Source organism: Onychostoma macrolepis, chromosome 24 (assembly GCF_012432095.1).
Source record: "Onychostoma macrolepis isolate SWU-2019 chromosome 24, ASM1243209v1, whole genome shotgun sequence".
NCBI lineage: Eukaryota > Metazoa > Chordata > Actinopteri > Cypriniformes > Cyprinidae > Onychostoma > Onychostoma macrolepis.
The window spans coordinates 24,506,178-24,524,932 of NC_081178.1; the positions used below are offsets into that span (position 1 = coordinate 24,506,178).

The following is an 18,755-nucleotide window of genomic DNA, read 5'->3' on the forward strand; positions in this document are numbered from 1 at the left end:
CAGGCTCGGCTTTTACGAGGACAGAAGAGAATGAGTCAGGCCATCTCAAACAAAAACTGAGAGGAAAGAATGGGTTGTAAAATTTGTATACTACAGAACGATGCCTCTCACTGGAGGAAATGTCAAGACATTTACAGGGCTCGTCCGTAAGGATTTTTCTGCTGGAGGTTAGATTTTTACATCTTCACTGGCCTCACCACCAAATGATACATTGCTGATTACTAAAATGCATCATTATTACAATGTATTGTCATAAAATCTTGTCACAGTTGCATAAACCGACTCAAGTCCCTCACACTGGACACTGCAGAGCATTTCCAGTTCAATCCAGATTTATAGCTCAGCTGTCTGGTCTGATTACACACAACACTATAAATGGATTGCTTGCACAGCAGCATGGCAGTTTAAATGATTATGTTATGCAAAAATGAAAATTCTGTCATTATTTACTAATTTCGGACCAAAGTTGTATGACTATTAACTACAAAATGGATGTTGTTTCATTTTTGTAGGAAAATGAATAGATATTCTTCTTGGATATTTTTTCTTTTAAAAACTTCATTTGATTGATTATTACTCACTTCTAAACATTGTTTTGTTTGATTAATAATGCTGTTTTTAATCTATTAAAATGACATGATTTTGAGTAAACCTTTCTTTACTGAATTTTCAATTTTGGTGAACTATTCCTTAAATCTTCATTACTTTTCTTTAGATCTACAGTGCTTCAAGAAATTATTCAACCCAACTATTTTGTCTTATCTTATCTCCAGTTTTTTCTTCTGTAATTTCCCCCTTTAACAGATTCAACATTTCTGAATTCACCCTGGCTCTGCATTTTCCAGACATATATTCATATTTTGAACACAACTGCTCATGCTTGACAGTAAAGGTGTGGTAACATTTAACACAGGTGAATTTTCATCAATAGGAATTCCTATGATCGGGAATAAAAAAGGTAAAAAAACGAGTTGGTCTCGTGGATTTACTTTGTCGACCAACAGAAATCCGCTTGGTTTGAAAGTGTCTTCTGCGTGAGCTATGCTTCATTCATCACTACACTACTGACAATAGACTATGGACCTTTTGTTGCCTGTGACATTTTGCTAATGCGATCCCACCTTAAGGATAATGTTGGATGGGCTTTATCTGGTTGGTGTCAAAGACAGTGCATTTGAGCTATAAATCTCAGCGGCAAAATATTCTTCAAAAAGGTTTCAGATTTTGTCACAAGGCTTCTAGCAATCTCCAGGCATGACTTTCTCAGAAGTGTCGTTCCCTCTGGTCACTGTTCCAAAGAGACTGAATCTGTGAACTACAGAGGAGTCTGTTGATGTCTGGAGAGTTTCTGCCATGTCAGCCTTCGCTCTGCAACTCCTACTGGCCTCCTGGTCACTTCTTTGACAACCGCCGTTCTGGCTCAGTTATTCTAATTTGATAGGATGGTCTGGTCTCATAGTGTCTGGGTCAAGAAGGTTTATAAAACCTGGAGAAACTGAATGAATGTGAATACTCTTTGGCATTCACATTCATCTTACTTGGAGCTGATTAGGTGGCTTCTGCCATTTTACTCCATGGAGCTACAGAAATTTTGTTGGGTGCAAAGAAAAACAAAAACATATATTTGTTTTGGAACATTCATCAGTGAGTCACTGCACAATAATACCAGCAATGTATGAAAGCCTATTTTTACCCGTAACTGTAATTCAACTTTATATTTCACAATTGTGACTTTAATTCTTGTAACTGACTTTATATCTCCCAACTGTGACTTTAAATCTCATAATTGCAACTTAATTTTTTGTAATTCTGGCTTAATATCTTTTAACTGTTATTTTAAAGGGGTCATGAACTGAGAAATCAACATTTCTTGTAATTCTTTTATATCTTCTGAGATTTTAAATCTAACTGTAACTTTATTTCTTGTAATTGTGACTTTAAATCTCATAATTGTGACTATTTCTTGTAATTGCAACTTTTGTTTTTCTTGTAATTCTGGCTTCATATCTTTTAACAAGTTAAAATACGCCGTAATTTTTGCTCATAAAAGGTAAGAGTAATACATAATTCGGAACTCTAATGGGTCTACTTTTATTTGTGTGCACTCACAATAATCAACAAAACGTCGTGCTTTTATAAAATAAAGAAAACAAACATGACACGCTTTCCGCAGTCTGGTCTTGAACAGGAGCGCTTCACAAAAATGAACCGAAACTCAGCAAATACATGCCTCATAGACATGATAGCTATATCTATAGCTTTAAATTACTACTTAACGAAATAAATCAAATCGAAAAAAAAAACCTCTTTCATTATAATCATAATCATAATCCGTAAAGATGCACTTCTCTCTAAAGGCGCGTCTAATGAGGAGACGGCGAGTCAGGATCTTCATCTTTGCGACACTGACACAGAACACACTAGTTTATTAGTAAATAATTCAAATATCTCCTTACTATTTCCCCCGGACACATTCATGGTAATTACTTTTGCTGGGGTTTTGTGGCTAGCTTTAGGCTATTGCGTGCATTTGAACGCAGAACTTGGCACGCATGCTGCTGTGGGACACTAAACACTGTCAAGCCGCTCTTGACAGTCGCGGTAGCACGGTCTCGTGTTGTTTCCACCAGCGCGCCAATTTTTTTTCATCACTAATTGATGGATGTCTAAAATATAAAAATAAGGAGAAGCCTAAAACAGGTCCGAGGCCCGGCCCGTGTCTGAGTTATGACGTGAAAAATTGACCCGAAGCCCGGCCCTAGGGGAGTAAAAAAGTCGGGGCCTGTCGGGCTCGGGATGAAACGCAGGACTCTAGCTTCTTTAAATCTCTGTGACTATTTCCTGTAATTCCGGCTTTATATCTTTCAACTGTGAATATCTCACAATTGCAACTCTATTTCTTGTAATTCCGGCCTCATATCTCACAACCATTTATTATTTATTACAATTTATATCTTATGTGACTATAAAACTCACAATTATGATGTTATTTCTTGTAATTGTGACTTTAAATCTCCCAACTGTGACTTTATATCCCACAATTACAACTTTACTTCTTCTTATAATTGTGGCTTAATATCTTCCAACTGTGCCTTTAAATGTAAATCTACATTATATCTCACACTTGTGTGATCACACATTATATCTCACAAATCTCATTTTATCATCACATCTTTTCACTCTGAGGCGGAATGTGCCTCTACTCCATGTTCCTGGTCTTATTGTGCAATGACTCATAGGTGTGGGAAAAAAAAAATCCCTTTAAATGTGCTTTAATTTGAAATCAGAATAAAATAATTAATGAGTGTTACTTTCTGAAGGCAGCGTATATGCCTAAATCCAATATTTAGTCAAATATGACTAAACATATGACGACATCATCTCTTTTCCAGCACAGTTCACTCTATAGGTGCGAGATATAAATGTGCCAGTATGTGTATGTATGAGTGTGAGGTGTAATGTGATGCATAGCATCTTCCCCTGCGCAGTTTTGCATCGTCAACAACACCCCATTATTCATAAGGCTATAGTTGACGTTCCCTGAGCCATGGGCCATTAAATACACTCCGCTCTCTCTGTCTCTCTCTCACACACACACACACACTTCTCTTGTGTCTCCTTCACTGTGGCTCAGTAATGGTGGCAGACATTAGCCTGCTGGCTTGTAGCGCTTTCCGGAAGGATCCCCCCCGGGCTTCCGACAAAGAGGGCAGATTTTTAACAAGTCTGGCTCTTCCAGCAGCCTGCTGATGAGGACAACCATTTTCTAGCAGTACATCCCTCACTCCTATCACTGTCTCCTACCCTGACCGGCCGTGCTTAGCTGCAACTGCAGTCATGTACGTTCACACTTTTTGACACGTATCTTCTCTCCCTCCCTCACGCACTGTCATTCAGCCAGCAAATTTAAAACGTTTTTTTCAAAACGATCGGATTCTATTATATCCATTATAAAAAGAGTGCAGCAAGGTAGATTTTTTCATCAAGAGCAAGTGTCTCTCAACCACACACCTTTTCTTTTTAAAACAAAAAAAAACAAACAGCTTGACAGCAAAGCAAATGTTGATCACAGCATGACATAAATCATGATGATGCAGTTTTGATGTGACACTTCCAATATATATATATATAAATACATAACCATGAGGGCCTCAAAACGCTTAGTCTTGTCATTGCAGCCGATGCTGATGTTCTCAAATATGATATTACTACAGATGGCATCACGCATATCCCATAATCAAACCTCACAGTAACCCACCAACCAGCAGAAAAATTGCACTGTATCACGCAACAGAGAGCGTAAATCAGAGGGCTTTGATGAGCTCAGTCGAGCTAAATCTGGCAGTTCTCTGTCAGGTCTCCTGTCCACAGCTGTCAGATTTATTGACAGCTCTGTCAACTTTCCAAATTAATTCTGCTCGTTTACACCTGACAGCGTTACGGGCTGATAAATGCAGATTTGTGTTGGATTATAGTGCCCTTCGGGTGAGATTTGTTATTGATGTCAGACAAACAACTTCATGTCGAAAGAGAGCAAAGGAGAGAGAGTGGGACTTTTTACTTTCTTGGTTGTCTATATTTCATAATTTTTTATTTTATTTTATTTTATATAGAATCATTATTTTATTTTATTACTTGTTTAGTCAAATTGCACAATTTCATTTCAATTATTTTATATGTATGCACATTATTTCCTTTATTTATTAGTACTATTCATTTTCAACATTTGTTCACTCTATAAGTCCTCTATCCATAATATTATCAGTGAAAAAATTGTCTGGCCTGAATCAGGAGAGATATATCAAGCACATATCAAGCAAAAACAGTCCAAAACAGCGCGAAACAAATATATCAGTGGACACTGATATGAGAGCACAACAGGAGATGCACTTTTTCACTGGTGGAAGCGTTACTTTTGATTATGGACTCATATTTTGGTCAGAAGCAATGGTTTAAAGTTAACATGCTTTAAAGATAGATTTGTTTCTCACAATCACACAGCTTCTCACTTCTCAAGATGTTAACTGATGGACTGGAGTGGGGTGGATTACTTGTGGATTATTGTGATGTTTTTATCAGCTGTTTGGACTCTCATTCTGACGGCACCCATTCACTGCAGAGCATCCATTGGTGAGCAATTCATGGAATGTTACATTTCTCTAAATCTGATGAAGAAACAAAATCATCTACATCTTGGATGGCCTGAGGATGACTAAATGTGCAGCAATTTTTTTGGTGAACTACTCCATTAACTTTGTATATGATTTGTACCTAAAAGTAAATGATAAAAATGTGTATAAATAAAAGTGAATGCAACAGAAGGATTTTCTCTGGTAGTCTCAGACTTTTGGACTGTATTTTTGCACCATTTCAAGATTTGCATTGGCAACATGCATAAATAGTAACCACAATTGAACTGAAAGAGACTAAAGAATTTCTAAACTAAACATCTGCATTGGTTCCATGTCCTCTCACTACTGTTCAACTGAAAGTTTCCTGTGGCATTTCAGTTCTATATATATTGCTGCACAGTTGGGAAAGACTATGATTTGAATGTCAGGTGCTACAAATCATCAGAAATGTTTATTGCTGGACAGCTTACATGTAATACCTTGACATTTCAGAGGGATATAGACATCCATCATATAACGGATGGAAAAAGTTCAGTGTGAATGTGACATTTTGCCCTTTTTACATTCAGATGCCTATTTCACTGCACATTCTTCTAAAAATGTAACTTACCACTTCTCTAACTGTTAAAAGTTAAAACATTAAGACTGTATTTGTCAGTGGGGCCAACTCAGCCTCCAGAAACTTCAGCAAACATGTTTCCATGAACATTTTTGGAAACAGAATAAATGATAGGCACGCATGAAACTTTCAAGCTGTCTCAAGCCGAGGATGTGCGTGTCACAAATATATCTAAAATATGCCGCCGTATCTCAGCTTACTATAAATGACTTCCTACCACTGGGTTTTATTTTTCAGTCGTTAAGGGAATTTGCAGTAAGGGATTCAGTATAACCAAGAAATACTGTTAAGCAACAGATAGCATGTAGGGTTTACCTACTGTCAGCAGATATAGCCTGCTGGGAAAGTTGATTGAATTACAGTACAAATAAGTAATGCGCTGATAAATACATTGTGCTGTTCAAAGGTGTATTGGTTTATGCAGTGTATTTGCTCTTTTGGTTTCATTTTTTGTCTTCACTTACACAGCAACATAGAGTCTCGAGAAAAACAGTTTTTAGTAGCGCTTGCTAAGGCAAACATCACTATAACTATCGCTCACACTTAAGTTTAGAAGTTTGCTGAGCAAAAGTATAAAATTTTGATGCGCAATTCATCTCGCGTAGTCAGAGCAACATAACGGATGGCATGAATGGCAGCACACTAAACCTCTCCTAAGAACTTGTGCCTCTAAATTCATTCCCAACACCAGTACGAAAATAAGTAAAAAAAAAAGAAGAAAAAATAAGAATAATAATTCCAAGAAAAAACAAACAAACAAACAAAAAACACTTAGACCAAACAATCTTGATAATCAACTGCTATTAGTTGATGGACGATTATTGAAATAGTCATTCATCCTGACCAAATCCTAATGAACTTAAAATCACGCACAGTACCCTAGCATGTATTTAAATGATAATAAATTGCATCGTTCCATCACAAGCTTCATTATTACTTTTCAACATTTATTGAAACATAAACTACTTCAGAAAGGTAACAGTGTTGATGGTAACAGAGTGGACAGTTTTACAATTTAATTTGACCTTAAGCCTTGTTCTCAAGGTTGTGAAACCATAATTCATTTTCTGGAAAGAGAATGTAATGCTTATGACTGCATGTTCACTTTTAAATGATCAGTTTACTATATAAAATTATGTCAACAGAGTTGATGGTAACAGGGGGGACAGTTTTAAATCTTAATGTGACATTACAAGACTTGTTCTCCAGGCTGAGAATCATACTTTTTTTTTTTTTTGAAAGAAAAGTTAGTTCTTAGAGTAATTTAGTAATTAGAGTAATTTAGTTTAGATATTTTAATATCCACTTTTTTTATTAGAAATTGTGTACAAAATTATTGCAACAGAGTTGACGGTAACAGGATAGACCGTTTTAAATGTTAAATTGACATTATAAGCCTCCACACGGATACGTCTTCTACGTTTATTTACACTTTGATTTGAATGAAAACAGCGTATCTGTGTGGCGCAGCTGACACAGAAAAGCGTACGCAGTTTGCGTCCAGCAGATATTCTCCAAAATGGAGGAGGAGGAGACGAATTGTTGAATAAAGTTGTTATTTTTGTTTTCTTTGCGTACAAAAAGTATTCTTGTAGCTTCATAACGTTACAGTTAAACCACTGATTGCAGATTGACTATTCTGACGATGTCTTTCATACTTTTCTGTGCCTTGACAGTGTTATTTACTTGGCAGTCAATGGGACAGTCACAAGCCCCCCGGTTTTCATCCAAAATAACTTAAATTGTGTTCCGAAGACAAACAAAGCTTTTACGGGTTTGGAACGACATGGGGGTGAGCAATTAATGACTAAATACAATTTTTATTTTGGGGTGGAGTAACTCTTTAAATCAGTTGTGTACTATACAAAATTATTGTAACAGAGTTGACGGTAACAGGGTGGACATTTTTTAACTTCAAATTGCCATTACAAGTATTATTCTCAAAGTGTGAAACTATTAAGTACTATTTTTAAAAAGGAAATTTAATGCTAATATTTTGACATTCACTTTTCTATTATTGGTTGTTTACAAAATTATGGTTACGGGGTTGACGGTAACAGGGTGGACAGTTTTAAACTTTAAATTGACAATACAAGCCGTGTTCTCAAGGTCTGAAACTTTTTGTAATTTTATGTGCACTTTTTGGAAAGAGAATTTAATGCTGATATTTGAATGTTCACTTTTATGCTGTCAACTGTTTACTTTACAAAGTTATGATAACATGGATGGACAGTTTAAATGGACATTACATGTCTTATTCTCAAGGTGTTTATATTATCAGCTGTATACTAAATTTGTTTGTAAATTATGGTAACAAGGTTGACGGTAACAGGGTGGACAGTTTTACAATTTTAACTGACATACAAGCCTTGTTCTCACAAAAGTCAGGTAACAGGGTTGACAAGTAAGACTGTCCCTCACTGAGAATAAAAAAAAAAAAAAGAGAGAGATGACTGACTTGTCCTTAAAAACTTCACTTCCTGAAAAAAATGGCAATGCTATTATAAGCATAATGACATTGTTTTAATTAAAATTAGCATATTTGCTATTTATGCTAAGTGAAGGACAAATGCATCTATATAATACAAAATCAGACAACAGAGTGTTTAGAAAACACACAAGTGGATTCTCTGACATTCATTGTTTTGCAGAATGAGAAAAACACTCATATTTCTGTGAGTCGCATGTAAAAATCTAGTCATTTTTGATGGAAAACCCTGCTGTGTTGTTGTCAAAACTGAAGCAGTGAGCACAAAGGAAAAGCATTGTGTTTCCAATGGCTCTTTGAGGGCACATCTAATGCCAGAATCTTCCTCACCGCACTGAAGAAGAGCATGATGGGAGACTTGCTGCCAATCTCATCATATTACCAGCTCTCAAAACTGCCCAAGTCAGCAGTACCGCAGAGAAAACGAGAGAAAATGATTAGGACAATATTGCGAATGTGACATTTCTGACGGACGGAGATGGTTGGAGGCTAGATGAGCTGTGATTGGCCATCCTCTTGCTGTAATTAGTGATTTGAAGTTGGAGAACAGGTTTAAAGTAAGTATTGACGTCTCCCTCGCCCTTTCCCTCTCTCTCTCTCTCTCTCTCTCTGGTTGTAGAAAGTATGAAGCAAAGCTCACAGGCATTGACGCAACTGCAGCAAAATGATCATAAAGAGGAAATTAGCTGCAGGACACACACACACACACACACACAATACATTACAGCTACTTAGAAAAGTACTTCCGCAGTGGCAATACACTTACATTACGATGAATCACAAACTATTCTAGAAACTATTCAACAAATATATTTGTTTTCAAAGAAACGTGTGCACAAACAAAGGTCTGGACTGAATTGAATTAGAAAAAGAGCAAAACAAACACCGATCTCTTTCAATTTCTAGCTGCCGTATGGGCTATTACACCCTTGCAGCACCTCATGATGTCATCTTATTTATGGATGTCATTAGGGGAAGGGGAGGGAAAGGTTGCTATTTAAAAAAGATTAAGAGCAGGGACAGAGATGAATGTTTGCGGTTCTTTTTACGCACTGCAGGTTCCCGTTGTCTCATTTAACAGACACACACACATGCGGTCTGCTCCAGCAGAGGGGACTTGGGACAGTCGGACCGCTGTGCCCGCAGGTGAACTTCTCATCCTCTTTAAAAATTAATTATTGATGTCACAGGGCGAGGAAACAGGGAAAGGGCAACCCGAGCACAGCCTCTGCAGTCCACAAGAACAGACCTGTTCAGGAAGAGCCGTGCTGTATGAACTGCATTCAGAGAAAATCACGTGGCTCGTTCTGTGGTTAGTAAAAGTGTTTGTGAATGGACAACGGAAGGAAGAGATAATGAGTTTGAAGAGCCTGTCAAACACAGTCCAATGTGAAATGGATGTTAATGCTGGAGAGTTCAAAACATTAGGCATCGTTGACCCCTGCCTCGTTTGTCAATAGATGACCACTGTGCTGCCAACGGCCCCGCACAATAGCATTAGCATTCTCTCCTGTGAAAGCCATTAGCTTTGACAATGATGGCAAAGATTGACAAATATAATTGAACAAATGAATGACGGAACACAGAAACTTCCTAAAATCTTCATGGATCAACAGCTGCATTCAGTGAATGGATGAATGAATGAGTCAATCAATCAATCAATCAATCAGCATCCATGAAAAAGAATAGAATGTTGGATGTAATTCAGTTTGAATGTACTGTAATTTGGCAATTTAAGTTAAATTTATGATATTTTTGCAATCATTGTGTACAAATATTGACTCATCTCAACAACAGACTCATCTGTACAATTTCCCTTCACCTACACAATTTTTTTTACCCTCATGCTTCTGGAGTGTCTATACACCCACCGTAGCTATGTTATCACCTAAAAATATATTATTAAAATAATAATACATAAATAACAAGTTAAGTTATCACTAAAACAAGACTTTGAGTAAAGACTACATAAACAAGATTTAATATACACTCTCTGAAAACACACCATAATACAGTACATTGATTTTGTTCTCAAGTGATTTTTCTTATATTTTAGAGTTTTTAAAAGACCTTTACTGAAAACAAACAAACAAATATACAGCAAAGCATACTGATTTATAATAGAACATTTCACAGAAAATAAAACTGTTTCATCAATCATTATTTATTTTTAGTCTTGTGCTACTGGAATGCTTGTTCAGTTATGAGTTTTGGCTTTAAGGATTTCTGTATCTGACATGTTGGATTTCTTACTTTGGATGTGTGAACTCGTCCACCAGCGTGACCTTCTCCACTAGGTCTCCTCCGACGTTGCGCACCAGGTCGTAGAAGTCGTTTTCTGTGTAACCTTCAGCCGGCAGCCAAAAAGAGATATCATTGAAGAGCGGTGGGTACTTACTGAGAGGCTGCGAAAAGGAGAGAAGAGGAAATTCATTTGTTAGGAATACAATACATGCAAGGAAAAAAAAAAAAAATTATATATATATATATATAATATATAAGTGTTTGTCACACTTTAATGTTTCAGATCATCAAACAAATTTAAATATTAATCAAAAGATAACACAAGTAAACACAACATGCAGTTTTTAAATGAAGTTTTTGATTATGAAGGGAAAACAAGATCCAAACCCACATGGCCCTGTGTGAAAAAGTGCTTGCCCCCTCCTATTAAATCATGAAAGAACTGTGATTAACCACATTCTTTAGAAAGCTGAGTTAAATTTCACTAGCCAAACCCAGGCCTGATTACTGCCAGACCTGTTGAATCAAGAAATCACTTAAATAGATCCTGTCTGACAAAGTGAAGCATGTTTAAAGAGCAACACATCATTCCGCGATCTTGACAGATGAGAAACAAAATAGTTTACATGTATCAGTCTGGAAAGGGTTATAAAGCCATTTCAAAGGTTTTGGGACTCCAGCAAACCACGGTCAGAGCCATTATCCACAAATGGAGAAAACTTGGAACAGTGGTGAACCTTCCCAGGAGTGGCTGGCCTACCAAAATTACTCCAAGAGCACAAAGACGACTCATCCAGGAGGTCATAAAAAAACCCAGAACAACATCTAAAGAACTGCAGGCATCACTTGCTTCAATTAAGGTCAGTGTTCATGATTCAACAATAAGAAAGAGACTGGGCAAAAACAGCATCCATGGGAGAGTTCCAAGGCAAAAGCCATTGCTGACCAAAAAGAACACAAAGGCTCATATCACATTTGCCAAAAAATATCTTGATTATCCCCAAGACTTTTGGGCAAATATTCTGTGGACTGATGCGACAAACGTTGAACTTTTTGGAAGGTGTGTGTCCCGTTACATCTGGTGTAAAACCAACACAGCATTTCATAAAAAGAACATCATACCAACAGTCAAACATGGTGGTTGGTAGTGTGATGGTCTGGGGCTGCTTTGCAGCTTCAGAACCTGGATGACTCGCCATAATTGATGGAACCATGAATTCTGCACTCTATCAGAAAATCCTGAAGGAGAATGTCCGGCCATCAGTTTGTGACCTCAAGGTCAAGTGCAATTGGGTTCTGCAGCAGGACAATGATTCCAAACACAGCAGCAAGTTCACCTCTGAATGTCTCAAGAAAAACTAAATTAAGGTTTTGGAGCGGCCAAATCAAAGTCTGGACTTAAATCCAAATGAAATGCTGTGGCATGAACTTAAACAGTCCATTCATGCTCGAAAACCCTCCAATGTGGCTCAATTAAAACAATTCTGCAAAGAAGAGTGGGCCGAAATTCCTCCACAGCGATGTAACAGACTCATTGCCAGTTATCACAAACGCTTGATTGCAGTTGTTGCTGCTAAGGGTGGCACAACCAGTTATTAGGTTTAGGGGGCAAGCACTTTTTCACACAGGGCCATGTGGGTTTGGATTTTGTTTTCCCTTCATAATAAAAAACTTCATTTAAAAATTGTGTGTTCTGTTTACTTGTGCTATATTTGATTAATATTTAAATTTGTTTGATGATCTGAAAAATTTAAGTGTGACAAACATGCAAAAAAGTACAAAAATCAGGAAGGGGGCCAACACTTTTTCACACCACTGTATGTATATATGTAAAATGTATTGAATGTATTGTATTCAAAAACCTCACTATTTTCAGCACTCAGCACTTACACACACACACACACACACACACACACACACACACAGGAGGATGCTGGTGTGAGCGAGGCGTCCCTTCAGCCGGAGGTTAAATCTACAGTCATACCCTGAGGCCATCATACCTACAAGGGCTAGTATCCTTATAACAGCAAGCATCTGAGCCCTCCTGGCTCTCAGAAAACCTCGAACACTCATAAAACACCAGCAGTTGTCTTCCACAAGAGTAGCGAAAACAGAAAAGCCAAATGAAATGAAAGGTGTATGGAGGAGTGTGGTAAAAGATCTCAAACCAGCCTCCTTTCTGCAGGTAAATGTGTGTTTACGTCATCATTATTCAGTAGTTCTGCTCATCTGGTTTGATTTGCAGAGTGGCAATCCAAGAGTATGAAGCAAAACTTACAATATGTACAGTATAAAAACATAATTGAACATTTGCACAGAGTAAAGGCTAAGCTAGCAGTCTATTTGGCTAGCAAAAGTGGTATGCCAATTTAATATGCTGAACCTTAGCTAAATAAAAAATAAATAAATAATAAAAATAATAATAATTTCACAATCTATAGCGTACTATATTGTATTTAATATGTAACATAATTTGCTTTGGGTTTTTCTGGGATGGACTCAGTTCAGTGGGCATATCAAACTGTTCAAGACACAGCCATTTTATAACCGCAGAAAGCCACTCAAAGCTGTGTGTCATATTGATTTTACTTCTGTTGAAAAAGCATTTTAATCCATCCTAAGGTGGTTTGCTGCTCTTAGAAAGCCACCAAGCTGATTTTCATTGGTCAGGCTGGTCTGGTTTGCTGGTTTTAGAAGGATTTTGGGAACTTGTCAGCTAATCAGGGGTGTTTCCTGTTCAACGTCATATGCACTGTAGGAGAAATTGACTAGCTAGTCATAACTGAAACTCTAGTAACTTCCATCATTTGAACCATGTTGGTTCAACAGTGTACAACTGCTGATACCTGTATGTCTTGCAAGTGAAATAACTTCTGATATTTAACTGGTTCAGGATCAAATTATTGCTGTGAATAATGAACATTGCATCTGAGGTTAACGTTGCTATTTTCAAATCAATTGTCTGATATATATTTTTAAAATCCACTTGTGATTTTAACATAGACTATGCTTCTAGGTCGAGAGCTGTAGTTCCAATCACACAACTTTAAACATTTTCATTGAAACTTTGGTTTCGGGGAAACACTAAATCACTTAATGTTGATAATGATGAAACTTGTGACCATAGCTGGTAGTAATGCACCGAAATTGTCGTCAACCAAAAATATTCAGCCGAATCAGCAAAATAAAATGGATTTTGTTTTTGGCTGAAATAGATTTAGAAGGCCGAAATCATTGATTGAAACAGTGACATTTAATTAGCACTTCTCTGATGGTGTTTTGACTGTGTCAGGGTCTATTTTGTAGATATCCTACCACAGGTTAACATGTATGCTGTGTGGACCCTAGAACTCGGTTGACAATATAAATTTCTCACTTTTAATCAATCTTCATTTTGATGAACCAATATTGATTCTTAAATTGCAAGAACAATTATTTAGTTTATGGTGTTTTCAATTGACGAACAATTAAACAAAACTTCACTAAACACTACTTCTTGTGCACCTGCCTCCTATTGAATGATCACAATAAGCTTTGTGACTTTTGATATGAAGCAAAGTCTCATCGTTCAAATTCTATTTTATTTTTATATTCAAACAATAAATGTCATTTTAACTATTTAATGTGGAATGACTGATCGCTGTAGCCGCTTCAGTTCAAGCGGCACATGAATTGATAATCTTTCTCTTTACTACTAGTTATAGCATGAAATAAACATGAATGAATATCAGAAGGTGTTGAAAGAAACCGTACAGCTTACTGAAACGCATTGTTTCATCCCACGTTTCAACTGCGGAAGAACGACTACAAAACAAATAATAATAATAACCAACTTGAAAACTGTAGAGCTCTCATTGAAAGCCATTCATGTCTATAGCTTGTTAGTACTTTATCTAAAAAAAAAAAACTCTAGTGAGGAGCATTTTGCTAAATATATGCATTATATTATATATTAATTATAGCTTTACTTAACCTAGTGATGTCTTCATTATTTAATGTAAGTTTGAAAAAAAAAATCTGTCATGAAAAATAGCTTTTATTACAACCATTGTTCAAACGTTTCAACCACAAATTGGAGTATAAACAATTCAATCAATTATATTATTTCAAGTTGGTATAAAAACTGCCTCGTGTGCAATTTAAATGTTTGTATACAACTCAGTGCGTTGATTATTAATTAAATTTGATTAATATGTTGAATATTAAATAAGTTTTATTCTCAGTTAAAGTTTTGTGTTTGGGCTAAATTAAACTTTAATTTGGTTCAATCTCTAATAGCTGGTTAATGATGCTTTTGGGCAAAGAATACACCCTTAAAATCTTTGTCATACCTTAGTGTGCTTGATATAAATGTAAAAGTAGAGATCATGTAAGATGTCCTTAGTACTTGTGAGGTTATTAAAGTGAGGACAGTGTGCTTGTCTTATGGGAACCTGCATTGCGCAGCTTGTTTTTGGCTGTGTGCGTGTGTGGAGGCCGTATGTGTGTCATACAGCATGTCTTATTGTGTGCAGTGATTTATAGTGTGCACTTGTGTGTATGTTGCGCATGTTGCTCTCACAGGACATGACAAAACACACAAGGGCGGATGAGCATGCTGACCCCACGGTCATACCTCATTACCAGCGCAGAGAGAGAGACAGACAGAGAGACTGTCATATATAACCCCTGCAGAGCATCAGGCAAACTGACAAGCAAACGTCTCTCTCTCTCTCTCTCTCTCTCTCTCTCTCTCTCTGAGTAATGGACAGTGGGCAGAGAGGGAGATGGGCTGAGAAATGACCTATAGCCGGAGAGCACAGGTAATCAGTCACACACACATTCCCTGCAGGACGACCATCCAGCCTGCCTCATACTACACACACACACACATCTATAGGACACATTCAGTGTCAAACCTTTAATAGACCAAGTTCCCTCAACAATATTGGCCATATGAGACATACAGAAGGTCACGTGTGCAGAGAAGATCTCATACTGTCCTCAAAACACCTCTCCCACAGTCTGTGTGCAACAATTTCAGTGCTAATTCAAACATGCATTTATGCAAATAATGTGCTACAGCAATAAAGGGAAATCGCAGTAATAGAAAAAAGGCATGAAAGGTTCAAATATTTTCTCTTATCCCAGTTTAATGTGCAAAGACAACTTGAAGTAAACTATCAAAGACTGGTTTCAGAAATTGTATAAACACTGTAGCACTGTATTCCTTAGAAAAAGCTATATTCAAATTATATTAAATACAACACAAGGGCTTCTTCATTATTTTTTATTGTTTTCAGTGCTTTTGTTTAATGTTTGAGCTAAAACACCCCTGACATATTTACAATAGATGGCCTGTGTCACGTGACACTGGCTCAACCAATGGCATGAGTCAGGGGAGGAGCTGCAAGTTTGTCTGACCAATAGCAAATCTGGAGTATTTGGGAAACCTGTTGAAAACAAATAACAAACTTAATTTTTGCTGAGAAGTGGATTATTTTTTTTCTGGATCAGAAAGATTCTCTGCTCTACTGGATTTAAACCGGTTTTTATAGAGATTCAATAACTCAGTCAGCACAAATACTACTGTTTAAAAGTTTTTTTTTGTTTTTTTTTTGTAAAGAATCTAATACTTATTGTTCAGCAAGGACGCATTAAATTGATCAGAAGTGACAGTAAAAACATTTATAACATTACAAAAGATTTTCTATTTCTAATAAACAGGGGTGCACATAAGTTTTTCAGCCTGGTTCTCATATGAGAACCTGGAGATTTGGTTTGGTCCTCACACGGGCCATGGCATATAGTGTGACCCATAAAATATTTTTAAAAAAATTATTAATAATAGTGATAATAATATCATTGCACTTTATTTAGTTTATATATATATATAATAATAAATATATAGATATATAATCAAGTGTGATAATTCTATTTTATTTTAAAATAAAAAGGCAGTATTACATACAAATGCAATTGTTTTATAGTAAACTTAAAAATAAAATGTTAATATTTTTTATTATTATTATCATTATTTTTATTTTTATTTTCATCATTTTCAAACGTAAAATCAGCGAGCTTTTATTTTGGCGGGTTGCCGGCAAGTAAGTATTATGCGCTTCCGGGTTTAGCGCTGCTGATGGAATTGCGTCAGTGAAGTGAATGAAATGTCACAGACGGTTTTGCTTTGAAAACGACAGCGGTTAGCCTAGATTATGCTTTCAGTTTGAATAGAAATCTTATACAGTACAGTTTGTCGATCTAAAATGGTAATTGTGCATTAACAGCTGTCAACCATGTCGGTACGCAAATGCGCTGTCAGAACTTATTTACTCAGCGCATTTTTAATTTTGTCCTGCGGACCACTTATATGCACCCCTGCTAATAAACGCTGTTCTTTGAACTTTCTATTCTTTAAAGAATCCAGAGAAATAAAATGCATCACAGTTTCCATAAAAATGCGAAGCAGCAGAACATTGATAATAACCAGAAATATTTCTTGCTGATATCAGCATATTAGAATGATTTCTGAAGGATCATGTGACTGGAGTAACGATGCTGAAAATTCAGCTTTGCATCACAAGAATATACTAAAGAGTAAAATATATTCAAATAAAATGTATTTTGAACTGAAATAATTATTATTGCATTATTATTACATGTGAATACCAAGATGCCTGATCATTTGGAAAATCTTGCAATCCAGGTTTAATGAGATTCTCATTTGTTTGCCCCTCTATTACATGTTCCTTTTACTTAGAAACAGTAATATTCCCAGCTCAGCGTCTGTCTAGAGGGCAGGTTTTATTGGTTGCACCTCAGCGGTACAAAAACAAATCATCGTCGCATTGATTCAGACCTCAGTGAATTTAGTGACAGTGTTTTCAGACCAGCTGTTTTGATTCAGCTTGCAAAGCTGTGGTCGTCACGGTCTGTGCGCTCGCAGCTATGCTTATGACTGACTATTATGGGATAGCGTACTGCGTGTGTTCATTTGACCCTTAGAATAATAGCAACGAGGGAAAAAAATACGAGATGGAGAGAGGCGGTGCAGAGAGAGAGGAACAGAATATGAATTTGACACATCGGCACTGCAAACCACCAAAAGTGACATCACAAAAGAAATGCACACTGGGAAACATACTGAACCTGGTTGAGATCTAAAGGCCTGTTCACATCAAGAATGATAACCATCAGGATAACTATGACGATAACTACAGCAATATTCCAGCAATATCTTTCCTCTGTATCGTTATTGGTATAGCTGCGGTGTGGATTTTAATATTCTTATATAATATCAGTGAAAATTTTGGAATCATTCCTTTTTTTAAATGTTTTTTTTTTTAAATACATCTTTTATGCTCACCAAGGCTGCATTTATTTGATTAAAATATGGTAAAAACAGTAATACCGTGAAGTATTATTACACTTTAAAATGACTGTTTTCTATGTGAATCTATGTTAAAATGTAATTTATTTCTGTGATGCAAAGCTGCATTTTCAGCATCATCACTCCAGCATCACATGATCCTTCAGAAATCATTCCGATACACTGATTATTAATTAGTGCTCAACTACACTGAATATGAAAATCACATTACTTTTTATGTATCATTAACAGTGCCCATGACAACTAATACATATGTTGACAACTTACAAGCTACACAAGCTAATCTGTTATTCCTCATGTATAAAAATGACATAGTACATGCATAATACTGAGCAAACAACAGTTTAACATAAACAGTTACCAAAAGCGAGTTGTCCAAATGTATATGTCGGATTATTTTTGTCTTTTATGATCAGTCCCACAATGTTCTGGAATGTTTCAGAAAGCAGAATATTACAGAAACTTCTAGAATGCTCCCATCCTTGCAAAAAAAAAAAAAATCTTAAAAAAAAAAAAAAATAAATAAAGAATGAAAAATGCGAAATTAGTACAAAAAATGATCTGTACTAAACCAATGTTCCATAATGAACCATTAAAAAAAAAATATAGAAAATTAACACGAAAATACAAAAACTATAGAAAACTATGTTTTCAACATAAATAATAAGAAATTAGCAGCGAATTAACATATAACTATTTCTAAAGGATTAACTGAAACTCAAGACTGGTGAAAATTCAACTTTGCTATCACAATTTCATTTTAAAATACATTCAGATACAAAACCGTTTCTTTAAATTGTAGTATTTTATGTAATTATTATTTGACTCTATTTTTTGATCAAATAAATGCAGCCTCGGTGAGCAGCAGAGACGTCTCTCAAAAACATTCAACACTTCTTT

At 36.2% G+C, this 18,755-nt stretch overlaps 1 protein-coding gene across 4 annotated transcripts in view; it reads right to left on the reverse strand.

Annotated features, from left to right (window-relative positions):
- Positions 1–18,755, reverse strand: part of fars2 (phenylalanyl-tRNA synthetase 2, mitochondrial) — a 149,303-nt gene that overhangs the window by 50,955 nt on the left and 79,593 nt on the right. For all 4 annotated transcript variants that reach the window (XM_058765926.1, XM_058765927.1, XM_058765929.1 and 1 more), the window contains one exon: positions 10,493–10,644. In XM_058765926.1, coding sequence (XP_058621909.1) covers positions 10,493–10,644 — 152 coding nt within the window. The remainder of the gene's footprint in view (positions 1–10,492; positions 10,645–18,755) is intronic.